At 42.5% G+C, this 27,797-nt stretch overlaps 1 protein-coding gene across 1 annotated transcript in view; it reads right to left on the reverse strand.

Annotated features, from left to right (window-relative positions):
• Nucleotides 1–14,207, reverse strand: part of GRK7 (G protein-coupled receptor kinase 7) — a 38,511-nt gene extending 24,304 nt beyond the window's left edge. The window contains exons 1-2 of the mRNA XM_020879284.2: nucleotides 12,892–14,207; nucleotides 10,903–11,340 (exon numbers count right to left, since the gene is read on the reverse strand). Coding sequence (XP_020734943.2) covers nucleotides 10,903–11,340; nucleotides 12,892–13,503 — 1,050 coding nt within the window. The 5' untranslated portion in view covers nucleotides 13,504–14,207. The remainder of the gene's footprint in view (nucleotides 1–10,902; nucleotides 11,341–12,891) is intronic.
• Between the last annotated feature and the right edge of the window lie 13,590 nt (nucleotides 14,208–27,797).

Consider the following 27,797-nt stretch of genomic DNA (forward strand, 5'->3'; position numbering starts at 1 on the left):
CCAGGTCTCCCACATTGCAGGCAGATTCTTTACTGTCTGAGATATCGGGGAAGCCCATATTATTTTTTACTTTCCCCATATAAGCAGGATTTCATTCTTTTATATGGAGAAGTAATATTCTAATGTATGTGTGTATATATACATATATATGTGTGTGTGTGTGTTTGTGTGTATACACACATCACTTCTTAAACCGACTATTGATGGGTATTTCCGTGTCCTGGCTATTGTAAATAGTACTACTATGAACACTGCATTCCCCTATTCTTTACCTTCAACTCCCTCTTCCTGACTATTCTTTCCAAGGCTGATTTGTCACTTCCCTGCATGGAAACCTTCAATGGCTCCCCAGTACCCTTGGTATTGGGTTCGAATGGCCTTGTCCAACTCCTCCAGCCCTCTAGGGCCTGACACGCCCATTTTCCAGTTGCACTTGTTGTCACCCCTCACGCCCTGTGACTCCACACTCGAGGCAGCTGCAGAGTCAGTCTGTTCTGTGGCTGAGCCCTAAGCCTCTGATCAGGGCTGTCCACTGAAGCACTATGGACATGGAGAATGCTCTTTGGGCGGGGAGGGGGAGGGGATGTCCTGCCCATTGTAAGATGTTCTCTGCCTCCCTGGACCCTACCCACTAGAAGCCAGTGACAGTTCCCCTGTCATGACAAACAAGGTCTCCAGACATTTTCAAAATGCCCTGGGGGCCCAAACTGCTCTCGGTTGCAGACCACCACCCTATGCTGAGCCCTGTGCCAAGCCCACTTGCCTTTCGGTTCACCTGGCTCACTTCTGTTTGCCTTGCAAGTCTGCCCTTGGTTGTCATTTCCTCCTGGAAGCCCTTCCTGACCCCATGCTGGGGCTGGTGACCTTCCTGCGCACACAACTTGGACAGCTTGCCCGCTGTACTGTCACTGCCCTGTGGCTTGATGGTGTCTTCCCCCGGTCTTGAACTTCATGAAGACAGGCATTTGTCCGTGCTGGGGCCAAGTCAGTACCTGTGACATGACCTCACTTAGTAAATCACCCTTGACCCCCTCTCTCCCTTAGCTCACATCCAAACCATTACTGAAGCCGGGTCATTCTGGAATCTCTTTCCAGATCAAACACTGTACTCTGACTACCCCTCACAACCCCCTCCACCCCCTCCCACACACACGTGGGTTGAGCTGCCATCATCTTTCACCAGGATTGCAAACAACCACAATCCACATGAATCCCCTCTGATCTGCTTTCACTTCAGATGGAGTGATTTTGTTCCAAAACTGAATTCTAAACTCTGCCTGCTTTGGTTAAACGCTTTCAAAGGCTTTCCAGGGACTTCCCTAGTGGTCCAGAGATTGAGAATCCGCCTGCCAATGCAGGGGATCCGGGTTCGATTCCTGCCCTAGGATGCTTCCACATGCCTCAGAGCAATAAGCCTGTGGGCCACAACTACTGAGTCTGTGCCCTAGAGCCTGTACTCTGCAACAGGAAAAACCACAATGAGAAGACCACACACCACAACTAGAGAGTAGCCTGCTCACAGCAACGAAGACCCAGCATTGCTATAAATAAATAATAAAAATTTGAGAATAAATAAATAAATCCTCCACATGGAAATCTGGAAATTCTGAGTCAGTTTCTAGTGAATCCTACCAAGACACCACCCAAACTGCTTTGCGGAGTGAATTTCTATTTTTTTTCTGATGCCAGTAAGTTGTATTTCCCCTGTGACTGATGCTCAGAGTCTCACATGCAAGTGGGCTCACTTCAGTCGTGTCTGACTCTTTGTGACCCTATGTACTATAGCCTGCCAGGCTCCTCTGTCCATGGGATTCTCGAGGCAAGAATACTGGAGTGGGTTGCCATGCCCTCCTCCAGAGAATCTTTCCAACCCAGAGATTGAAACTCTGTTTCCTGTGGCTCCTGCATTGTAGGCAGGTTCTTTACCACTGAGCTGCCTGGGAAGCCCCAGAGTCTCACATGTTAACAAATCCTTGAAGAGCCCCATCTTCACAGCGCTTGTCATCATTGAATTGTTACATTCAATTTACCCCATTTACATTGGGTAAAATGAAGTTCTGTCTCCTTCACTAGACTGTAAGCTCCATGAGGGCAAGAACTCATGTCTCTTTTTGCTCATGGCTTTTTGCCTTATTTTATATTTTATTTTTTTGAGGGTGTTTTGGTGGAGACCAACATGTGACAATAAAGTAACCAGAATGCCTGTCCCATGAAGTTCTCAGAAGTAAATTCTCAAAGAGAAAAATACTTGGAACAGGGTCATAAGGGCTGTGATATATGTAGTTGTCAACTTCTGATGAACACACTCAGAGATCTTTTAAAAATCACTTGTTTAGTATGTCCCTAGCATTTTATTCAACACAATAAGAGCTTCAAAATAAATATGATGGTGGTCCAGTGGTTATGAATCCAGTTTGCAATGCAGGGGACACAGGTTTGATTCCTGATAGGGGAACTAAGATCCCACGTGCCACAGAGCAACTAAGCCCATGCCCCACAACTACTGAGCTTGCATGCCACAACTAGAGAGTCCATGCGCCTGAACAAAAGATTACACATGACTCAATAAGATCCCACATGCGTCAACTAAGACCCAATGCAGCTAAATAAATAAGTATTCAGAAAATAAATATAATGCTGGAACTCTGTCACCCATCATCCTTCTGAGTGTGATGACTGATCAGAGGTAGGGCAAAGTAACCAAACATGTCATGAGCTTTTGGGTCACTGTGCTAATTTCATTCTAATTCCTGACAAAATAACAAGTTTTAAGGATTGACTCATGTTCCTTAAAATCTGCAGGTCACTGTTCTCCACATAGAACACTGAACTTGAAAAGTCCTAGCACGAGCCCCACTGCCTGATTTTCTTATTATATTTACCTAATATCTCTAAAACTGCCAAGAGTTAGTTTTAATGTGTGCATGTGAATGTCAGCTGAAAACAGGCTGGAATGCTCATCACATTTATTATAGGTGAATACTGACTGTGGCTGGGACCACAGTTAATGATACTGTGTTGGGGTGTGGGAGGCTGACTCTGAAATATTAATCATATGATTCCCTGTAAAATGTTGGGCTCCTTTTCCAAAGTCTTAACTCCAACAGAGGTTCAACTAGACCTGAGATTGGTGTACATGTCAGACCAGACTTAGGAAGTTATGCGTCATCACACACACTCATTCTGAGTTTTATTCAGTGGAGGGTCTTTTACAGTAATATAAACCAGAGGGAACATTTTGCCCTGTGTGTGAATTTGACAAGGTGGAGTCAAAACTGTAAGTGCTCTTGAATCTGGCATACCTGGGTTCATCTCACATGTGACTTTGGATGGGTAACTTAACCCGAGTCTCAATTTCTCCATCTGTAAAATGGAGCTAATAATAGTCCCTACCTTGTAACATCTTTTTGTAAAGGCTCTATCTATATGCCGTCATCACTTAATTAAGAGGTCAGAAAGTTGTCAAGCCATCAAGCAGTTGTTAGGGGCATCCACTGTTTCTGTCTATCTGAATTCTCTTCCATCCTTATTTTCTTGTTTTCCTTTGGCCTTGTTGTCCAACATGTGGGATCTCCATTCCCCAACCAGGGATCAAACCCAAGGTCCCTGCATTAGAAGCGAAGAGTCTTAACCAATGGGCCACCAAGGAAGTCCCTCCACCCCTGTTTTCTATTGGAGAACACTTTCCTCTGTCCCCGATATTTGTATAGGACAGAACTTTCTCCCTGGCTCCTGAGAACAGAGACCTAGTCCTGTTCGGTGGACTTGGATATGATTGGGCATGTAACTTTAGCTGTCCACTGAGAGTCTTCCCTGGGAATTTGAAGGACCTTTTGTAAAGAACTGTTCCGTTTCCATGAGATTGTTTGGTTGCTAGGATATGCGTGGAGCTGCCGGTGGCCTCCACATAGGAGCCCCCACAAATGAGAGTGAGAGTGAGGCCAATCTCGAGGAGGGCAGAGCTGGGACACAGAGGGAGAGCTTTCAGCGACACTGCTCATTAACTCTCTGGGACAGATTCTGAGATTCTTTGGCCTGGATCAGGCCAGACTTCTAGTTATGAAAACCATTAATTTCATTTTCTTAAGTAACTTCATTTTGTTCCTTAATAACCCTGATTGATAGCCCAGTAAATCATAGTAAAATGTAGGCCATATGTTCACCTTCTGAGTTTACAAGTCTTTTCCCATAAATAATCCAAAGACTATCTCATAGATTTATGAAATCTTATAGATGAAGGATGTCTTAGGGTCTGCCTGAGCTGGCTGACTCTGTGAGCCAGGGATAGGTCTGGGACAGGAAGCCAGGGTTTCTGCATTCCAGGCCAGTGCTCTTTAGCATCCTTGTCTCTCATTGTGTGTCTGCCTCAGTCCTTCTCAGACTCGGGCAGAATTACCCTCACCTTTCCTTCTTGAATCATTGTCCAACTACCCGCAGCCAAGGGGACCCACTGGACAAAGGGCATCACCTTCTAGAAATGGCTCCATTCCCCCAACAACCCTGCCTCTTCCACCGAGGACAGTCATGATTTAAGAGAAGTAAACACAGATGTGGGTCTTGATGGAACTTAGGTGAAGCCAGAGAGCTGAACTCTGGAAGTAAGGCTGTTCAGAGCCCAGGGCCATACTTCAATTCTCATTACCTCATGTGGGAATTATTAAAGTAACTCCTTACAGCTCCCCTCTTCTTCTCAACCCCAGACTCCTTCTTCAATTCATCATATATACTGTTAATCATCTTCTTAAAGAATCACTCTGTATACCCAGACAAAACTATAAGTTGAAAAGATACATGCCCCTATGTTCACAGCAGCACTATTCACAATAGCCAAGACATGGAAGAAACATAAATGCCCACTGACAGATGAATGGATAAACAAGATGTGGTATAAGTACACAATGGAATATTACTCAGCCATAAAAAAGAATGAAATAAGGCCATCTGCAGCAACATGAATGGACCCAGAGATTACCATGTTATGTGAAAAAAGTCAGAAAGAGAAAGATAGATACCGTAGCATTTGATATCACTTATGTTTGGAATCCAAAATATGACATAAATGAATGTTTCTACAAAGCAGAAACAGACTCACAGTCATGGAAAATAGACTTGTGTTTGCCAAGGGGGTGAGGTGGGGGAAAGAAGGATTGGGAATTTTGATTACCAGATGCAAATTAGTACATATAGGATGGATAAACTCTAGCACAGGGAACTATACTCAGGATCTTGTAATAAACCACACTGGAAATGAATATGAAAAAGAATACACACACACACACACACACACACACACACACACCCATCTTTGCTATAAAGCAGAAATTAACACAACATTGTAAATCAAATATACTTCAATAAAACTTTTAAAAAACAAGAATCACTCTGGTCATGCCATTTTCTTGTTGAAAAAAATCTTCAATACTAGGTGCATATCACCTTCTTTTCTTGCCTTTAAGATATAGTGGCCTTCAGAGCCTCAGTATTGAACTTTATATTCAGAGGCTGTCAAATATGGATGTGATAACAAACTCCATGAATACAGATGCAGGTAGTGTGATGAATCTCAGCAGGATTTTGTTATTGTTGTTAGTTTATGGTTTGGGCTCATTTTGAATTAATTGTCCTCATTTTATTTATTTTTAATTAATTAATTTTAATTGGAAGCTAATTACTTTAATATTATTTAATATTATTATTTAATATTGTAGTGGTTTTTGCCATACATTGCCATGAATCAGACATGGGTGTACATGTGTTCCCCATCCTGAACCCCTCTCCCACTTTCCTCCCCATCCCATCCCTCAGGGTCATCCCAGTGCACCAGCCCTGAGCACCCTGTCTCATGCATCAAACTTGGCCTGGCTATCTGTTTCACATATGATAATATGTGTTTCAATGCTATTCTCTCAAATCATCCCACCCTCACCTTTTCCCACAGAATCCAAAAGACTGTTCTTTACATCTGTGTCTCTTTTGCTATCTCGCATATAGCATCATTGTTACCATCTTTCTAAATTCCATATATATGCGTTAGTATACTGTATTGGTGTTTTTATTTCTGACTTACTTCACTCTGCATAATAGGCTCCAGTTTTAGCCACCTCATTAGAACTGATTCAAATGCATTCTTTTTAATGAATTGTCCTCATTTTAAAAGCAAGACACTTCTCAAAAATTCACAGGTGTCAGTTTCTCTTTTAAAAAGTCAGGGGACTTCTCTGGTGACCCAGTGCATGAAAACTCGCCTGCTAATGTAGGGGACACAGGTTCGATTCCTGGCCTGGGGACTAGGATCCTGCATGCTGCAGGGCAGCTAAACCTGTGCACCGTGACTACTGAAGCCTGTGAGCCTAGAGTCCCTGCTTCACAACAAGAAAAGGCAAAGCAATGCAAAGCCTGAGCACTGCAACTAGAGAGTGGCCCCCCTCGCTGCAACTAGAGAAAGCCTGTGTGCAGCAAGGAAGACCCAGTGCAGCCAAGAATAAATAAACGAATGAATAAATATTAAAGAAAAAAGAGTCAGGAGCTTTGGATCTCTGTTCTCACAGTGTGGCCACTGGACCCAAGGAGTGGCTTCCTTCCTTAGACAGAAGTGCACACTGTTCTGGGGTCCACGGCACTTGCTTTACTTCTTATGCTGCCTGCTTCGCCATTTGAGTTTGCTCCTTCAGCTCTGCACAACTGTTGTTCAAAGTCTTTTTAATCCACGTTATAGAATTATCTCACAAATGCAATTTCCCTGTAAGGCAAAATGATACATGCTTTCCTTTGATAGGATCCAATCGGTGTCGAAATATTCCTGTGCGTTTCCTTACATTTATGCAAAAATTTAGCAGGACTTTTCTTTACACTTCTACCTTCATTCAGCTGATCATACTCTGGGAATATGGTGAGATTTGGACTTAAAAATTTTGTTTTTATTTGGCTGCACCAGGTTCTAGTTGGGGCATGTGGGATCATTGATCTTCATTGTGGCATGCAGGATCTTCAGCTGTGACATGTGGGATCTTGTTCCCTGACCAGGGATCAAACCTGGACCCTCTGCATTGGGAGTGCAGAGTCTTAGCTACTGTACCACCAGGGAAGACCCAGTAATTCTTTATATGGTATCTTGACATCAAAACATTAATTAGTTACAGAAGCTGTGTAAAATATGTTCCTTTTTATTTCTTCTGTGAAATGGGATGTGAGTACAATGATTTAAAACCCCTTGGGGGCCCAGTTATTGTGTCGGAGCTGCAGCTGCAGTAAGTAGGATACTGAGGGGCTTCACTTAGCTATGTAGAGGGGTAAACAGTGAAAGAGGAACGCTTTTCTTCTTTCTTTCTTTCTGTGGCTTTCTAAACCTTCTCTCTGACCCCCTTTTATTTTTTCCTCCATCCTTCCTGAAAATCCCCCTGGGCTTCAGAGGCAGGTCTAAGGACCAGAGCATAAACTTTCTTGGATGGGGCAAGAGGTCTAAACCCAGAAGTCTGGTCTCTTGGGACAAAGAGGGACTCAGAAAAGGCAAAAGGGTGAGAGGCCTCTAGGCATTGTGTGCACTCATGCTAAGTTGCTTCAGTTGTGTCTGATTCTGTATAACCCTATGGATCATAAGCTGCCAGGCTCCTCTGTCCATGGGATTCTCCTGGCAAGAAGACTGGAGTTTCCATGCCCTCCTCCAGGGGATCTTCCTGACCCAGGGTTGAACCCACATCTCTTATGTCTCCTGCACTGGAAGGCAGGTTCTTTACTACTAGCACCACCTGGGAAGCCCTAAACTCCACCAACTGCCTTCATTATAGTGGACAATACTGAGGAGGTGCAAAAAGCTTCCTGCAGGTTCCAAAAGAGTCAGAGAGCTGGATGCAGGAGGAATTGTCCTTAAATATTCTCTTGGCCCATGAAAAGAGCTGGAGGAAGACTGAGAAGGGATTTATAAGAGACAGAGCAATGTGTCTCCTCATCCTTCAGCAAAGTGGAGATGGTACCACCAGTCAGCATGATGCATGCACATAGGACGCTCAGAAGGAACACTTCCTATCTGCATAATCAGCAATACAAATTCGAAATAATATACTGAAGTAATACAGTTCTGATTTTTTGTACAGTGATAAACATGCATTCACGGTGTTTCTCTTCTCATAGTAAAGTCCCAAGGAGGCAAACACTCTGCTTCCTCCCCATCTTCTTGCTTCCTCCACATCTACTTAGGAGATAGCGATACTGAAGTTCTTCATCCTTCTCCACCACTTTCTCAATTTCTCCACCTTCGTTGAGCCTCTTTCCTTCCTACATGACCAGCAGTTTCTCTCCTGATTCTTTTTCATTTTCCCCACTATTTTTTGTTTTAAGTCATAAGGCATGTATAATCCTAGTTCCCGGACCAGGGATCGCACCCAGGCCCCCTTGCCCTTGGAAGTGCGGAGCCTTAACCACTGGGCCGGCAGGGAAGTCCTCTCTTCTTCTGGTCTCAGCGTCTAAACCTCCAGTCTCCCTCCTTAAAGCCCCGTCCTGCTCCTTCCTTCGTCTCACTCTTTACTTCCAGGTCAATCCAACCTCTGCCATCTGAGTTTTGACCTTGAAAATCTCACTTCCTGAGGACTCTGGTTTCCAGATTGTCAAACCCCACAACCTGTGTGACCTCTTGGCAGCACTTGACAGTGCAGACCACACTCCTCCCTTAAATCCTCTTTTCCTTTGGCTCCTGTGGTAGAGGGGGCCAGTTACTTGCTCTATATTCCTTAGCAGTTACTTGCCTTCCTTCCTTAGTAACTAGAATTTCTCTCTCTCTCTCAAAAAAGCAAAAACAAAAAAAGTCATTTATCAGCTGCCCCTGCAGGTGGGGTGGCCAGTTAAATGTCCTAGCCAATGAGATTTAAATGGAAGTTGTCAGATGGGCCTTCTAGGGAAGTTCCTTAGAGGGAGATATATTCAGTTGCTGTGGGCATCCCTATTCACTCCTGACCCTTCCTGCTTTCTCTGCCTAGAATGTAGACTTGATGGTTGGGGCTAGAGCAGCCATTTTGCAACACATGGAAAAGGACAAAACCACAGAGATGTGATTTCTGCCATTATCCCATAGCTGTGGAACTAATATCAGTCATCCCTATCCCTATACTACTTGTTACATAAGAAAAATGACCCTTTTTCTTGTTTAATCCACTGTTATTTAGGTTTTCTATTATTGCCAGTGAGATCAACATTTAACTGATACAGCTCCGCTGACTCTGCCTTTTTCATCCTACTTCTTTAACCTCCCCAAGACCCCTCTTCTTCCACACCCCCTACATGTTGCTGTTCCTTGGTCCTCTTCCTCCACTGTTTCTCAAACAACTCAGTGGTGTCTGCTGCTTCCCAAGCCATGATTACTCCAAATTCCAATGTCTAACTCAGACCTTTCATCATAGCACCTGCCTGTCATATAAGAGCCTTATATACACTACACTCACAATGAAACTTTCCTGCTTTCCCATAACTGTTTTCCTCCTTCTAGTCACTGGAGCTAGGGACCTTCCTCACCCTCATACTCAGCTGGTCCTGAAATCCCAACAAGTCTCTTTCCAACGGCTCTGGTTTACCTCCCACTTCATCAATCCTAGTGTCTTACACAGGCGTCATCATTTCTTCCTGCACCACTGCATATGCTTCCTAACTAGCTCCTCTGCTTCCCATCTACGATCAAATTGGTGTTTAAAAAAATGCAAATCTGATCATATCATTCCTTTTTAAAGATTCGCTCAATAGCTTCTCGTCCCTCACAAGAAAAGAATTTCAATGCCTTTGTGTGAACTGAGCCCTACACGTGTTGTCAACATTCCTTCCGTTATAGCCACATAAAATCACCTGCAGTTTCCCAAACTTGCCATGATTTTTCTCACTTCCTTGCCTGATTGTCCTCTCTGCCTTACAAGCTGGAAACTGTGCAAAAACAAAGTTTTAAGTGTATATTTAGGAAACTGACTTGAGCCTTTATCTTCCTGGGACTTCTCCCATCTTTGTGCACAGAAACTCAATGGTAAAGACCTGTCAGAATTTGAGAGATTTTTGTATTGATCACTTAATATAATTGAGTAATTATTATAATCCCCCTTTTAATCAAAGAATTCTCTGTAAGTCTCTTTGGACCAAACTGATCAAAATAAACCTTTGTTGACTTGTACATATCTTTTCATTTAAAATTTCACCTTTGTCCAATCACACAATGTTGCTCATATTCAGTTTACTCTTTTTATAAATTCCTATCTTAATTAGTATCTTTTTCCACTTAATATTAAATATTGAACTGAACATTCCTCATTTCATTGTCTTGTTCCCAAACATCAGCTTTGAAATAGCTCTATGAGAAATATTAATAAATTACAATTTTACATTAAAAAAATAAAAAATAAATAAAATTTCACCTTTGTCCAATGTAAAACATTTCTCCATTGTGCACTCAACAGGAAAGGAGATATTGAATTTGCAAGTGTTGGGGGTTTTTCTATTTATTATTCTATTAAATTTTACCTTCTAGAGTCCTGGAATTTTAGCGTCCAGCCCCTAAAATTTTCCCAAAGCGGAAATCAAGGCTCTATTGACTCAGGAACATGGCACCAGGGAGGTGGTTATGGGCAGGACATACCTAGTTCCTGGCCATGGATTCAGCTCTTGCCATCTATGGTGAAGGCACAGACCACCTCCAATTCACAAAGAATGCTGCCCTCTGCTTCCAGTGAGAGGAGAGCAAAGTAGACCTCAAAGAGCCAGTTAAGCTAATCCTCTTACACCACTCCACTTAAGGCAAATGACAGCACAAGGGCTTTAGGAACAAGAAAATCAGAAGCATTAAGTTCGAGGCTCTGTCTGCCCTGGGAAAGAACAGCCTTCTCCCTTCCTTTCCAACTCTGTGCCCCACCTTTGGGCCAGTGGAGGCTCACTCACCCTCTGGGTGATGGGTTTACCATCCTGGATCTGCACGGCCAGCCCCAGGTCGGACAGTCTGCAGTTGCCGAGGTCGTCCAGAAGCACGTTCTCAGGCTTCATGTCCCGATAGACGATGCCGAGGGAGTGGAGGTGCAGCACGCCACAGGTCATCTGGGCCGAATAGAAGACCACCCTGCTCATGTCCAGGCCCGGTTCACCCACGCTGTAGATGTGGAACTTGAGGTCTCCACCATTCATCAGGCTCATCACCAGGCAGAGATGGGACTTGCTCTCAAAGGCATATGCCAGAGAGACAATGAATGGGCTGCTGACCCTCTCCAAGATTTCCTTTTCCAAGAGAGCCATTTTCTCACCATTTTTCTTCTTCAATCGTTTCTTGTCCAGTTTCTTACAGGCATACATCTTACCAGTGTTTTTCACCTGGACAGCACATACCTTAAGGAGAGAAGGAAAAGGAGAAGAGGTAGAAATAGACTGCAGTGGAGAGAGGAAGGGAGTGGAGGATACAGAGGATGGAGGGGCAGAAACCAGTCAAGGTGGCAAGGCTTCTGAGAAAAGAAAAGCTGTGAGTGAGAGGGTTCTTGGAGAAAGAGCTTCAACCACAGTGAGGTATCATGTGACACATACTAAATGGGCCATTAAGAAAAAAAGAAATAACAAGTATTGGCCAGAATGTGGAGAAAGTGAAACATTGATGCATTGCTTGTTGTTTAGTTGCTAAGTTGTGCCCAACTCTTTGTGACACCATGGACTGTAGCTCACCAGATTCCTCTGTCCATGGGATTTTCCAGGCAAGAATCCTGGAATGCCACTTCCTTCTCCAAGGGATCTTCCCAACACAGGGATCAAACCCATGTCTCCTGCATTGGTAGATGGACTCTTTACCATTGAGCCACCAGGGAAGCCCTCATGCATTGCTGGCGGGAACTTAAAACATGAAGAGATTGGTGATTTCCCAAAAAGTTAAACATAGAATTGCCCTAAGACCCAGCAACTCCACTCCTCAGCACATATGAAACAGAAATGAAAGCAGGTATTCAAACAAATACTTATACATAAATATTTACAGCAGCACTATTCACGATAGCCAAAAGGCAGAAACAACCAAACTGTTCATCAATAGATGAATGGCTACATGAAATGTAGTATTCCCATACAATGGACTGTTACTCAACCTGAAAAAGGAATGCAGTATTGATCCGCGCTACAAGGTGAATGATCCTCCAAAACACTACTCAGCGAAAGTATACTTTTCAGTGAAAGAATCCAGAAACAAAAGCTCACATATCATATGACTCCATCTATATGAAACATCAGAATAGGCAAGTCCATAGAGGCAGAAAGTAGCCCAGTGACTGCCAGGAGCTTGGGGGTTGGGGTGGGGAAGTAACTGTTAATGGACACAGAAGTATTGACAATGGAACTAGATATGATGGTTGCATAACATTGTAATGTATTAAATGCTATTAAATGGTACACCTGAAAATGGTTAATGGCTAATCTTATGCAAATCTAATCTCAAAGAATTTTTTTTCTTCTTAAAAAAAGAAAGCTGAACACAGCAGTGGTGCAAAACAGATTTATAGGCTCTAATTCAAGATGATTGTTTTCTTAGATACCTGAAGTTTTTCTCAAATTATCTCCATGAGCACAAGTAAAGGGGAAGGGAACTCTCCCATTGTATTGATATCTTAATATCATTCACCAAAGGGGCATTTCAGAGCGTTCCTGCCTCCTGGAAACCCCACCATCACGATTCCTGGCCAGTTCCACATCTTGTTTGTTTTTCCTATGGCATTCTCACTTTATTTCACACAGCGACCAGAAAGAAGAGGTGAGAGCAAGCTAGGAATGCTTTCTCCACATGTGGCACTGAAACTAGTTCTAAGTTCCCTTGAGATTAAAAAGAAGACAAAAAGAAGACAAACAGAACTGTATTTATGCCGTCTATCTCGTCTTTCAACCTGGCTCCTCGCAGACACTTACCTCCCCGAAACCACCTTTCCCCAGCACCCGGAACTCTTCGAAGTACTTGTCTGACACCGGCTGCATCTCGAAGACTTTCCACTGCAGAAATTTGTCATAGAAGGGGCTGGCCAGGAACTCCCGGAAGGGCTGGTCCTGCAGGAAGGCCATGACCTCGGCCTTGGCCAGCTCCACCAGGGATGCTCGATCGTCCTCGGTGGTGGCCGCTTGGCACTTGGTGACCAGAGCTGGGCTGAAGAAGGGGTGTGGGTGCCCATGGGCAGGGGTGGAAGCACAAGTGGTCACCAGCCCCTGCAGCGCGCTGCCCTTGGCGGGACCCTCTTCGGCCAGCTCCCAGCTCTGCACCTCCTCCAGAAAACCCCTGGCCTCCTGGTACGCAGGCACCGTGGCCAGGAAGTCCCGGAAGAGGCGGCGGCCGATAGGCTGCTGCTCGCACAGGCTGTGGAAGTCAGTGGCCAGGGCCTGGCGGAGCTGCTCACAGCTCTGCGGCCCGGGCAGCATCAGGCTCCGGCGCCGGCGCTGCAGCTCCTTGCTGTCAGCATCCGAGGACTTTCGAGCCTGCAGGTAGGCTGTGTTGGCGATCAGGTTGTCCAGGCCCCCCATGTCGACCATGGCTGAGCACTGATTGTGCTCCCCTGGCACAGACGAGGAAGGATGGAGAGCAGCGGCGGTGGGGAAGCGGTTAGGCCCGGGGCCAGCTGGCGGCTCTTCGATCCGAGACGCAGTAACTTCCAGGGGATTTACAGCAAGTCTTTGGGGTGACGGGTGGGACTGGTGGAGGGTGAGGAAAGAGGTTTCTCTGGTAAGAAGCTTTGCTGGCTATGTATAGCTGGCCAGGGACGGGCGCATCAGGGATCACCCAGCAACCTGGAACACCTGCAGGGTCTACCTGTTCATCCCCGGGCCATGCTCCTCACACCTGCTTCCTGCATCCACAGTGACCAATCACCAAAGGAAAAGACTCATTCTAAGGTGATGCTTTGTTTGCTGTTGGCAGCAGTGTTTCAACTGTGTCTGATTTTACATTTCCCAGCTGGTGCAAGCTCTGTAAACTCCTAGGAATGACAGGTCAGGAAGAGGAGCTGTGAGAAGCTGGAGAGGTTTTCCTTCCCCCGGTCTAGCAGACTGACACAGAGCGGGTTACAGAGGGGATGCTCTGAGCTGCGAGTCACTGGACATTGTTCCCAGAGGCCCAGGTCATGACTCTAAGGGGGGGCTGTGGCTCTCCATGGCCGGTGGCACCCTCAAAGTGCCTGTGGAGATCCTCAAGACATGGTGTCTTAGTTCTGAGGAGTCTGTGACCTACAGTACCCTGTTAAAAGGGGAGGGTCACCTTGACCCAGAACATCCCATGAAATGACATCAGCAGGGAAGTCGCCCACTTCACGGCAGGTGGCCCAGACTCTCCCAAGGGCACAAGCCTAATGAGGGGGACCTGAGGGTGAAACAGTTGTGTGTGGAGACCCCAAGCAGGGATGTTCCAGGCATGGCCCCTGGACACCTCGGCCCAGGCTGCCTCATGAAACCAGGAAGCTTCCCTCCACGGAGATGACTCTGAGTTGCCCCAGACCACGACCTCACAAAGAACAGAAATTGGTTTAGACAGAGATCAGGCTAAGAATCTCTGCTCCAAAAATAACACTTGTGTCCTACAGGGAGAGAATTCTCAGACTTTTTCTTTACAAAGCAAGGTTAAGGCAGCTTAAAAACAAAGTCATTCAGTATTATGCCAGAGTGTTTCAAAGGGAAAAAAAGAGAGAGAGGAAGGAGGACGAGGGGAAAAAAAAAGAGTTGGTCAGTCTTTTTCCAAACAAACAACCTCTAGCACATCTCTGTCAAAACATCACTGTGATGGCCGTGGTCGGCCTGAGCAGAGCCTGCCGCCTGGCCCCCGGAGCAGATATGCGCTTGACCTCACGCTACCAAGAATTATATAATGAACTCGTGGGTGCCCTTTGGCTCTGCACTGCTGCGCTGTAAACCATCGAACCAGTGCAGAGGTGGAGGATCTGCACGAGTGACCACTGCTCTGAACCACATCATCTGCTTTGCAACCCACACTAAAAATGTTGGTACTTCTTTTTTTTTTTGGTCTTTGACAGGTCATCCCAGCTTCACATTTCTGAGTAGAGAAAAATCAGTCTCAGACTCTCCACTAAGTGGGAAATGACTTTCCTGTTTGTTTGTTTGTTTTAAGAGAAAGGATCTTTTATTTATCTTAAATATTTATTTACTTATTTGTCTATGTTATGTCTTAGTCACGGCATGTGGGATCTAGTTCCCTGAGCAGGAATCAAACTTGGATCCCCTTCTTTGGGAGTTTGGGATCTTAGTCACCGGACCACCAGGGAAGTCCTTCCTATGGTTCTTATGAACATAGTGGTAATCCAACAGGGCAGAACTTTGAGAAAATGGTACGGTTGTCATCACATCACTATTTAACCTTCTCACTGAAAAAAAGATGTTTTTCACTGATGCCTGTATCTGCTATGAGCTGCTTGATTCCATTGGCATGGATACTTACTTTTAATCACTGAGTGATCATTTAACCCTGCACAGTCCAACAGATAAATGCAAAGCCACAGATGTAATTTCAGATTTTCTAGCCACCACATTGAAGAAAGTAAAAAGAAACAAGTTAAATTAACCTTAATAAGGTATTTTACTTGGCCCAATATGTGCAAATCTTTATCATTTCAACTTGTATTTGATATAAAAATTGCTAATGCGATATTTTACATCTGTTTTGGTATCCTGAGTTTTCAGAATTGACTTTGTATTTTACACTTACCAATTCAAGTCAGTCACATTTCAAATGGTCAGTAGCCACATGTGGCCAGTGACCACCTTGTTGGACAGTATGGACAAACTTTCTTCATGTAGCTTTGTCATTCATAAATAAGAGAAAGTTTTTCTTTTTTTTTTTTTTTTCCCTAATCAGCAATATTATAGACCATCTGGGTAAAAAAACTCTCTTAGTAATTAAACATGATCTGACTGATGAGATTGGAATTTAAATAGTATGTTACAAAGTTTAGAATTTATAAAATGATTATACATCAACTCCTGCAATTTTAAAGAGTACCATTATTTTTAAAATTTTACCCACTTGAAACAAAAGAGAGGTCTAGTTAAAATAGAACACTTGATGTGATTACTAACAATTAGGATTCAGGGCTTTTCCCAACTTGATGAAACAGTAATTGTAGATCAGTTAAAGAACAGCACTAAATCCTTAGCTTAGAAGCAGAGCCAAGTGCTGGGCACATTCAAGGTACACTGCACCAGTGGGGAAAATCATCAGAAATCTTGGACTGGAGATGTGGCCCTATGATTATAAGCACTAACTCCAGCACTGCTTGGGAGAGCTGAGTCCTGGTTCTAGCAAGTCCTAGCTGTGTAACCTTCTGCAAGTTACTTAACTTCTCTGAGTCTCAATCTAATTATGGGAAAAAGAGATGATCTATGTTTATTCTTTTAAAAAATTATAGTTGGTATACAAATTATACATTGTAGGTATATAATATTATATGTTGCAGGTATACAATATAGTGATTCACAATTTTTAAAGGTTATACTCCATTTATATCAATGTTGATTTTTGAGTAAGTTCTTGAGAGAATTAAATACAAATAAGTTACTGGCACAAAATTGCCGACAAAGACCCATCTAATCTAAGCTTTGGTTTTTCCAGAAATGGTATGGACCTAACAGAAGCAAAAAATATTAAGAAGAGGTAGCAAGAATATACAGAAGAACTATATAAAAAGATCTTCATGACTCAGATAATCATGATGGCATGATAACTCAACTAGAGCCAGACATCCTGGAATGTGAAGTCAAGTGGGCCTTAGAAAGCATCACTATGAACAAAGCTACTGGAGGTGATGGAATTCCAGTTGAGCTACTACAAATCCTAAAAGATGATGCTCTGAAAGTGCTGCACTCAGTATGTCAGCAAATTTGGAAAATTCAGCAGTGGCCACAGGAGTGGAAAAGGTCAGTTTTCATTCTAATCCCCAAGAAAGGCAATGCCAAGGAATGCTCAAACTACTGCACAATTGCCCTCATCTCACACACTAGCAAAGTAATGCTCAAAATTCTCCAAGCCAGGCTTCAACAGTACATGAACCGTGAACTCCCAGATGTTCAAGTTGGATTTAGAAAAGGCAGAAGAACCAGAGATCAAATTGCCAACATCCATTGGATCATTGAAAAAGCAAGAGAGTTCCAGAGAAACGTATACTTCTGCTTTATTGATTACACCAAAGCCTTTGACTGTGTGGGTCACAGAAAACTGTGGAAAATTCTGAAAGAGATGGGAATACCAGACCACCTGACCTCCCTCTTGAGAAACCTATATGCAGGTCAAGAAACAACAGTTAGAACTGGACAGGGAACAACAGAATGGTTCCAAATCGGGAAAGGAGAACATCAAGGCTGTATATTGTCACCCTGATTATCTCACTTATATGCAGAGTACATCATGAGACATGCTGGTCTGGATGAAGCACGAGTTGCAATCAAGATTGTCGGGAGAAATATCAATAACCTCAGATATGCAGATGACACCACCCTTATGGCAGAAAATAAAGAAGAACTAAAGAGCCTCTGGATGAAAGTGAAAGAGGAGAGTAGAAAATGTTGCCTTAAAACTTGGCATTCAGAAAACAAAGATCATGGCATCTGGTCCCATCACTTCATGGGAAATAGATGGGGAAACAGTGGAAAGCGTGATGGACTTTATTTTTTGGGCTCCAACATCACTGCTGATGGTGATTGCAGCCATGAAATTAAAAGAGGCTTGCTCCTTGGAAGAAAAGCTATGGCCAACCTAGACAGCATATTAAAAAGCAGAGACATTACTTTGCCAACAAAGGTCCATCTAGTCGAAGCTATGGTTTTTCTAGTAGTCATGTATGCATGTGAGAGTTGGACTATAAAGAAAGCTGAGTGCTGAAGAATTGATGCTTTTGAACTGAGGTATCGGAGAAGACTCTTGAGAGTCCCTTGGACTGCAAGGAGATCCAACCAGTCCATCCTAAAGGAAATCAGTCCTGAATATTCATTGGAAGGACTGATGGCAAAGCTGAAACTCCAATACTTTGGCCACCTGAAACGAAGAGCTGACTCACTGGAAAAGACCCTGATGCTGGGAAAGATTGAAGGTGGGAGGAGAAGGGGATGACAGAGGATGAGATGCTTGGATGGCATCACTGACACGATGGACATGAGTTTGAGTAGGCTCCAGGAATTGGTGATGGACAGGGAGCCCTGGTGTACTGCAGTCCATGGGGTCGCAAAGAGTTGGACATGACTGAGCAACTGAACTGTACTGAACTGGCACAAAGAAGTAATCAAAAAGTATTAACTTTAAAAAAATTTATTCGTTTATTTTAATTGAAGGCTAACTCCTTTTCAGTATTGTAGTGGTTTTTGCCATACATTGACATGAATCAGCCATGGGTGTACATGTGTCCCCCATCCTGAACCTCACTCCCACCTCCCTCCCTATCCCCTCCCTCAGGGTTGTCCAAGTGCACTGACTTTGAGTGCCCTGTTTCATGCATCAAACTTGTACTGGTGATCTATTTTACATATGGTAATATACATGTTTCATTGCTATTCTCTCAAATCATCCCACCCTCTCCTTCTCCCACAGAGTCCAAAAGACTGTTCTTTATATCTGTGTCTCTTTTGCTGTCTTGCATATAGGGTCATCATTACCATCTTTCTAAATTCCATATATATGGGTTAATATACTGTACTGGTGTTTTTCTTTCTAACTTACTTCACTCTGTATAATAGGCTCCAGTTTCATCTACCTCATTAGAACTGATTCAAATGTGTTCTTTTTAATGGCCGAGTAATATTCCATCATGTATATGTACCATAACTTTCTTATACATTTGTCTGCCAGTGGAGATCTAGGTTGCTTCCATGTCCTAGCTATTGTAAACAGTGCTGTGATGAACATTGGGGTACATGTGTCTCTTTTCTGGTTTCCTCAGAGTGTATGCCCAGCAGTGGGATTGCTGGATCATATGGCAGTTCTATTTCGAGTTTTTTAAGGAATCTCCACACTGTTCTCCATAGTGGCTGTACTAGTTTGCATTCCCACCAACAGTGTAAGAGGGTTCCCTTTTCTCCACACCCTCTCCAGCATTTATTGCTTGTAGACTTTTTGATAGCAGCTTTTCTGACCAGCGTGAGATGGTGCCTAATTGTGGTTTTGATTTGCATTTCTCTGATAATGAGTGATGTTGATCATCTTTTCATATGTTTGTTAGCCATCTTATGTCTTCTTTGGAGAAATATCCGTTTAGTTCTTTGGCCCATTTTTTGATTGGGTCGTTTATTTTTCTGGTATTGAGCTGCATGAGCTGCTTGTATACTTTTGAGATTAATTTTTTGCCAGTTGCTTCGTTTGCTATTATTTTCTCCCATTCAGAAGGCTGTCTTTTCACCTTGCTTATAGTTTCCTTCGTTGTGCAAAAGTTTTTAAGTTTAATTAGGTCCCATTTGTTTATTTTTGCTTTTATTTCCATTACTCTGGGAAGTGGATCATAGAGGATCCTGCTGTGATTTATGTCAGAGAGTGTTTTGCCTATGTTTTCCTCTAGGAGTTTTATAGGTTATTGTCTTAAATTTAGATCTTTAATCCATTTTCCACTTATTTTTGTGTATGGTGTTAATAAGTTTTCTAGTTTCATTCTTCTACAGGTGGTTGATCAGTTTTCCCAGCACCACTTGTTAAAGAGATTGTCTTTTCTCCATTGTATATTCTTGCCTCCTTTGTCAAAGATAAGGTGTCTATAGTTGTGTGGATTTATCTAAAAAGTATTAACTTTTAAATAATGACTATCAATCATCAAAGTTCAGTTCAGTTCACTTGCTCAGTCATGTCCAACTCTTAGCGACCCCATGAATCACAGCACACTGGGACTCCCTGTCCATCACCAACTCCTGGAGTTTACTCAAACTCATGTCCATCGAGTTGGTGATGCCATCCAGCCATCTCATCCTCTGTCATCCCCTTCTCCTCCTGTCCCCAATCCCTCAGAGCTTCAGGATCTTTTCCAATGAGTCAACTCTTCGCATGAGGTGGGAAAGTATTGGAGTTTCAGCTTCAGCATCAGTCCTTCCAGTGAACACCCAGGACTGATCTCCTTTAGGATGGACTGGTTGGATCTCCTTGCAGTCCAAGGAACTCTCAAGAGTCTTCTCCAACACCATAGTTTAAAAGCATCAATTTTTTGGCACTCAGCTTTCTTCAGAGTCCAACTCTCACATCCATACATGACCACTGGAAAAACCATAGCCTTGACTAGTCGGATCTTTGTTTGCAAAGTAATGTCTCTGCTTTTTAATATGCTGTCTAGGTTGGTCATAACTTTCCTTCCAAGGAGCAAGTGTCTTTTAATTTCATGGCTGCAATCACCATCTGCAGTGATTTTGGAGCTCCCAAAAATAAAATCTGACACTGTTTCCACTGTTTTCCCTATCTATTTCCCATGAAGTGATGGGACCAGATGCCATGATCTTAGTTTTCTGAATGTTGAGCTTTAAGCCAACTTTTTCACTCTCCTCTTTCACTTTCATCACGAGGCTTTTTAGTTCCTCTTCACTTTCTGCCATAAGGGTGGTGTCATCTGCATATCTGAGGTTATTGATATTTCTCTCGGCAATCTTGATTCCAACTTGTGCTTCTTCCAGCCCAGCATGTCTCATGATGTACTCTGCATATAAGTGAGATAAGCAGGGTGACAATATACGGCCTTGACGTACTCCTTTTCATATTTTGAACCAGTTTGTTGTTCCATGTCCAGTTCTAACTGTTGCTTCTTGACCTGCATATAGGTTTCTCAAGAGGGAGGTCAGGTGGTCTGGTATTCCCATCTCTTTCAGAATTTTCCATAGTTAATTGTGATCCACACAGTCGAAGGCTTTGGCATAGTCAATAAAGCAGAAATAGATGTTTTTCTGGAACTCTCTTGCTTTTTTGATGATCCAATGGATGTTGGCAATTTGATTTCTGGTTCCTCTGCCTTTTCTAAAACCAGCTTGAACATCTGGAAGTTCATGGTCCAAGTATTGCTGAAGCCTGTCTTGGAAAATTTTGAGTATTACTTTACTAGTGTGTGAGATCAGTGTAATTGTGTGGTAGTTTGAGCATTCTTTGGCATTGCCTTTCTTTGGGACTGGAATGAAAACTGACTTTTTCCAGTCCTGTGGCCACTGCCGAGTCTTCCAAATTTGCTGGCATATTGAGTGCAGCACTTTCACAGCATCATCTTTCAGGATTTGAAATAGCTCAACTGGAATTCTATCACCTCCAGTAGCTTTGTTCGTAGTGATGCTTTCTAAGATCCACTTGACTTCACATTCCAGGATGTCTGGCTCTAGGTGAGTGATCACACCGACGTGGTTATCTGGGTTGTGAAGATCTTTTTTGTATAGTTCTTCTGTGTATTCTTGCCACCTCCTCTTAATGTCTTCTGCTTCTGTTAGGTCCATACCATTTCTGTTCCTTATTGAGCCCATCTTTGCTTGAAATGTTCCCTTGGTATCTCTGATTTTCTTAAAGAGATCTCTAGTCTTTCCCATTCTGTTATTTTCCTCTATTTCTTTGCATTGATCGCTGAGGAAGGCTTTCTTATCTCTCCTGGCTATTCTTTGGAACTCTGCATTCAAATGGGAATGTCTTTCCTTTTCTCCTTTGCTTTTTGCTTCTCTTCTTTCACAGCTATTTGTAAGGCCTCCTCAGACAACCATTTTGCCTTTTTGCATTTCTTTTCCGTGGGGATGGTCTTGATCACTGTCTCCTGTACAATGTCACGAACCTCTGTCCATAGTTCATCAGGCAGTCTGTCTATCAGATCTAGTCCCTTAAATCTATTTCTCACTTCCACTGTATAATCATTAGGGATTTGATTTAGGTCATACCTGAATGGTCTAGTGGTTTTCCCTACTTTCTTCAATTTCAGTCTGAATTTGGCAATAAGGAGTTCATGATCTGAGCCACAGTCAGCTCCTGGTCTTATTTTTGCTGACTGTATAGAGCGTCTCCATCTTTGGCTGCAAAGAATGTAATCAATCTGATTTTGGTGTTGACCATCTGGTGATGTCCATGTGTAGAGTCTTCTCTTGTGTTGTTGGAAGAGGGTGTTTGCTATGACCAGTGCGTTCTCTTGGCAAAACACTATTAGCCTTTGTGCTGCTTCATTCCGTACTCCAAGGCCAAATTTGCCTGTTACTCCAGGCAAATTTGCCTGTTACTTCCTACTTTTGCATTGCAGTCCCCTATAATGAGAAGGACATCTTTTTGGGGTGTTAGTTCTAAAAGGTCTTGTAGGTCTTCATAGAACCGTTCAACTTCAGCTTTTTCAGGATTACTGGTTGGGGCATAGGGTTGGATTACCGTGATATTGAATGATTTGCCTTGGAAATGAACAGAGATCATTCTGTCATTTTTGAGACTGCATCCAAGTACTGCATTTTGGACTCTTTTGTTGACCATGATGGCTACTCCATTTCTTCTAAGGGATTCCTGCCCACAGTAGTAGATATAATGTTCATCTGAGTTAAACTTGACCCAAAATTATGCTTTCTGATATGCAGCTTGGAGATGGGAGCCTGCATGCATGCTAAGTTACTTCAGTTGTGTCTGACTCTTTGTAACCGTATGGACCATAGCCCACCATCCTCCTCTGTCCATGAGATTCTCTAGGCAAGAATGCTGGAGTGGGTTGCATGCCATCTGCTAGGGGATCTTCCTGAATCAGTGTCTCTTACATCTGCATTAGCAGGTGGGTTCTTTACCACTAGTACCACCCGGGAAACCCAGAGATAGGAGAGATCTAGGCAATGTGAAGAAGGTGGGTTCTGGTGGGTTCCATGCCCACTTAGCGTGAAGCTGTCAACTTATGGTCTCATGACCTTGAAAAACTGTGGGGACCTGTGGAGCTGGAAGCCAGGGAGATAAGATTCATTTAGTGAGGCGCAAGACTTAGAACAGCAAACTATTTCAACTAAGAGATTTACTACATTCTGCCATTAAAAAAAGACTAAACTCTGTCATGTGAAAAGAGGAGAAATTTCAGTTTGAAAGAAAAAACAACTTTGATGCTCAGGGAAAAAACAATGAAAACATTTTAGTATCTTTTATGTCTAATTTTGTAAACTAAAGAAAAGAAAAATGCTCTTTACCCAGGTCTTTCAGTATATTTTGCATCGTGTTATTTATGATGTGTATACTTCCAAATTTTAAAATACTCTGATGTCATACAACATCAGAAGCACAAAAAAACAATTTTTAAAAGCTTAGGTTATGGTTAATAATAGGGTAGGCTTAGTTTGTTTCTCTTTCTGAGAATTTTTAATTTTGAAAATATACTCTATGACAAGGAAAATGTAAAGCTAGATTTCTAGGAAGACCATGACCATCCTTGACAACAAAAAATTCTCTGCAAGGTCCAATAGTGCATCTGCTTGTGGTTCAAGAATTATGAAATAATTAAACTTGGTATTATGTGGTCTCAGAAACAAAAGCTATCTTGAGCAGTCTAAGTTCAGAAGAAGACTAATATGTTAGCATTAGGATACCCTAAGAATCTAGATTCTTCTTCAACTTCTGATTTAAATCCTTGCAGAGTAAAGCTTTTGCTTTTTTCATTCAGTAGCAGCCCTCTACTGGAAGAAAAAGCAAAAGGGTCTCTATCCTTTCAATGGCAGCTGACCACACTTCACTTTTTAATAATTTTAAGAAATCAAGGATATTCCTTGATGGTTAAAATTCACTGATACTAAATAGAAGAAAAGGTGGAGCTAGATAAACTTTATTGCTTCGATGTGGTCACAGAATTTTCTCTCAGAAATTTAGATTTTGAGTACTTTGTCTTTTCTATTGAAATACTGAATGGTAAGACCAACTGGTGTTCCTGCTGAATTTTCTTCAGCAGATTTCTACAGACAATAGATATTTTCTTAGTGAAATGAGAAAGGAGTGATACATAAGGTATTTTCATAGAACTAAGTATAAAAATCCTATAGGGGATAAATCACCATTTTATCACACTATTTTTAGAGATTTTTTGTTGTTGTGGAAAATCTCAAATGTACATATTAGTGAGAATAGTAAAAGGAACACCCATATGCTCATTATTCAATTTTACTGTCAGCACTATTAGCATTTTCCCAATATTCTTTCACCTTTATCTAACATACCCCTTGTTTTGTTTTGAATACTCAATTCTTTCCTTTCTTCTTTTTGTTTTTGGCCTTGAGACTTGTAGGATCTTAGTTTGCTGATCAGGGCCCTTAGCTGTGAAAGCGTGGAGTCCTAATCACTGGACCACCAGGGCATTCTCAATATTCTTTTTTTTTTTTCAATATTAATTTTTTTTTTAGAGCAGCTTTAGATTCATAGTAAAAGTGAGAAGAAAATACAGAGATTTTCCATATATTCCCTGTTTCCACACATACATAGCCTCCTGCATTGTCCACATCCCCCCAACAGAGTGAGACTTTTCTTATAATTCTTGAATCTACATTAACATATCATACCTTTGACTGTGTGGATCACAACAAACTGTGGAAAATTCTTAAAGAGATGAGAATACCAGACCACCTTACCTGTTTCTTGAGAAACCTGTATGCAGGTCAAGAAGAAACAGTTAGAACCTGACATGGAACAACAGACTGGTTCCAAATAGGGAAAGGAGTATGTCAAGGATGTAAATATACATCCTGCTTATATCACTTATATGCAGAGTACATCATGAGACATGCTGGACTGGATGAAGTACAAGCTGGAATCAAGATTGCTGGGAGAAACATCAACAACATCAGATATGCAGATGACACCACCCTTATGGCAGAAAGCGAATAAGAACTAAATAGCCTCTTGATGAAAGTGAAAGAGGAGAGTGAAAAAGTTGGCTTAAAGCTCAACATTCAGAAAACGAAGATCATGGCATCCAGGCCCATCACATCATGGCAAATAGATGTGGAAACAATGGAAACAGTGAGAGATTTTATTTTTGGGGGCTCCAAAATCACTGCAGATGATGACTGCAGCCATGAAATTAAAAGATGCTTGCTCCTTGGAAGAAAAGTTATGACCAACCTAGACAGCATATTAAAAAGCAGAAATGTTACTTTGCCAACAAAGGTCTGTCTAGTCAAGGCTATGGTTTTTCCAGTAGTCATGTGTGGATGTGAGAGTTGGACTATAAAGAAAGCTGAGCACCAAAGAATTGATGCTTTTGAACTGAGGTGTTGGAGAAGACTCTTGAGAGTCCCTTGGACTGCAAGGGATCCAACCAGTCCATCCTAAAGCCCTGAATATTCATTGGAAGAACTGATGGTAAAGCTGAGATTCCAATACTTTGGCCACCTGATGCGAAGAACTGACTCATTGGAAAAGACCCTGATGCTGGGAAAGATTGAAGGTAATGAAGGAAAGAGAAGGGGATGATAGAGGATGAGATGGTTGGATGGCATCACCATTGCAATGGACATGAATTTGAGTAAGCTGCAGGAGTTGGTGATGGATAGGAAGGCCTGGCGTACTGCAGTCCATGGGGTCACAAAAAGTCAGACACGACTGAGTGACTGGACTGGAACTGAATCAAACAAAGTCCACAGTTTACACTAGGATTTCTGCCACCACCCCCCCTTTTTTTTGCTGGAATATTTTAAAGAAAATCCCATCTGTAAATACTTTGGTATTATGTATATATACTGGGTACATATATGTACATAAATATTACACATCTTTTGCAATACAGAGAAGAAGGATTTGGTGAAGCAGCTTAGAGATGAGCTTGAGCAGAAAGCTACTCCCAATCCAGGAGCTGGAGAAGTGTTTTCCTGGGCCTTAGGGCCACGGACACCTAGTGATGTGGCTGTGGGAGGTTGAATGAAGCATTCAAGTCCTAAACCCTAGTGTGTGTGAATGTGGCCTTGTTAGAAAATAGGGATTTTCACAGATGCACTCAAGTCAAGATGAGGTCACACTAGATTTGGGTGGGTCCTAAGTCTGGTCACTGGTGTCTTTTTAAAAAAGGAGTGATCTGGATACAGAGACATAGAGGAGATATGCAGAAAAAGACCGAGACACAGACTGGAGTAATATGCCTAGAAACCAAGGAAGGTGAAGGATTGCTGACACCCACCAGAAGTCAGGAGATAAGCATAGAACATGTTGTTAGAGGCTTCAGAAAGAACCAACTCTGCTGACAGCTTGATCTTGGACCTCTGGTCTCCTGAGCTGTGAGAGAATAAATTTCAGTTGCTAAAGCCAGTTTAGTCTATAGAATTTTGTCAGCAGCCTTAGCAGGTTGAAACAGCAAGGAAAGCTGGGAGGTGAGTCCTCTGAGATGTAGATCGGAGAAGGGCGAAGTTAGAGGACATATCTAAGAATAAGCAGATTGATAGTCAGCATAAGTATCATGCCATTATCCCCCCATCACTGTTACCAACAACTCCTTAATATCATCTCATATCCAGAATAAACCTATATGTGTTAAGTGTTGAGATTTGGATGTTTTGTTTCCTATCAAAATGGCAGACTTTCTAGTTGTCAGGCTTCTATGGTATTATGGTATAGCACCAAGAATTTTATTCAGCTCTATTGCAATTGATAATGAAACAGTCACTGTGCATCTGGAGGAAAACTCCTTTCATTGGCAGGAATCTTGACCTTCTTTAAAAGCTATAACAGACTTCCCTGGTGGACCAGTGGGTTGAGACTCCATGTTTTCACTGCAGGGAGCATGGGTTCGATCCCTGACTGAGGAAGTTCCACATACTATGCAGTGTGGCAAAAAATAAAATAAAAGCCATACCAAGAAATTTTGCTTTTGAGGCTACTTAGACTAGAAGATTCATTGGTAAAGACCTTGATGCTGGGAAAAATAGAAGGCAGGAGGAGAAGGGGGCAACAGACGACGAGATGGTTGGATTGCATCACCGACTCAATGGACATGAGTTTTAGCAAGCTCCAGGAGATGGTGAAGGACAGGGAAGCCTGGCATGTGGCAGTCCATGGAGCTGCCAAGAGTCAGACACGACTGAGTGACTGAACAACAACAGTAAGACTAGAAGAGGTTACAATGACCCGAAGAATCTGTAGACATTGTTTAAGTTCATAAATATTGATTCTTAAGAGCCATAGCCTGGTATTATATAAACATCTTCCTCTCTAAATAAGACTCTGATTGTTCTAATAATGACTACACACCCATAACAGAAGATATTCTTCTCAAACAAGGAGTCATAAGAGCTGAAAGAGAAAATTAAGTAATTGGTATATTTGGAGGAAATAGAAAATACTTCCTGTTAGAGGTTCAGTTTGAAAATGGATCATGACAGATGCACAAAAGAAAATGGACTGTGTATGTGTTTGCACAATGACACTTCAAACATTTGTAAACAGTTCTCCAGAGAGTAAGATATTTTATTAAAGAAGGCTAAGAGATTATTAGAGAAGACCAAACAATATAATATCAACAAAGAAAAAGGAAAATAAAGTCTACTAAATATTGCTATATATTTGATATATGGGGGAAATGTGAGAAACAGCAAGAAAAAGTTCTTGTGGTTACGGTGAAGAGTAAAACCAGGGAATAAAGGTTTTGGTAGAACATAAAGGACTATTGTGGAAGTATAAACTATCAGGTTGAAGATAAGCTACAAAGATGTATCAGACATAGGGCTTCCCTGGTGGCTCAGTGGTAAAGAATCTGCCTGCCAATTCAGGAGACATGGGTTTGATCCCTGGATTGAGAAGATCCCCTGGAGAAGGAAATGTCAGCCCACTCCAGTGTTCTTGCCTGGGAAATCCCATGGACAGAGGAGACTGGTGGGCTACAGTCCATGGGGTCAAGAGTCAGACACGATTT

Source organism: Odocoileus virginianus, chromosome 4, assembly GCF_023699985.2.
Source record: "Odocoileus virginianus isolate 20LAN1187 ecotype Illinois chromosome 4, Ovbor_1.2, whole genome shotgun sequence".
NCBI classification, from domain to species: Eukaryota; Metazoa; Chordata; class Mammalia; order Artiodactyla; family Cervidae; genus Odocoileus; species Odocoileus virginianus.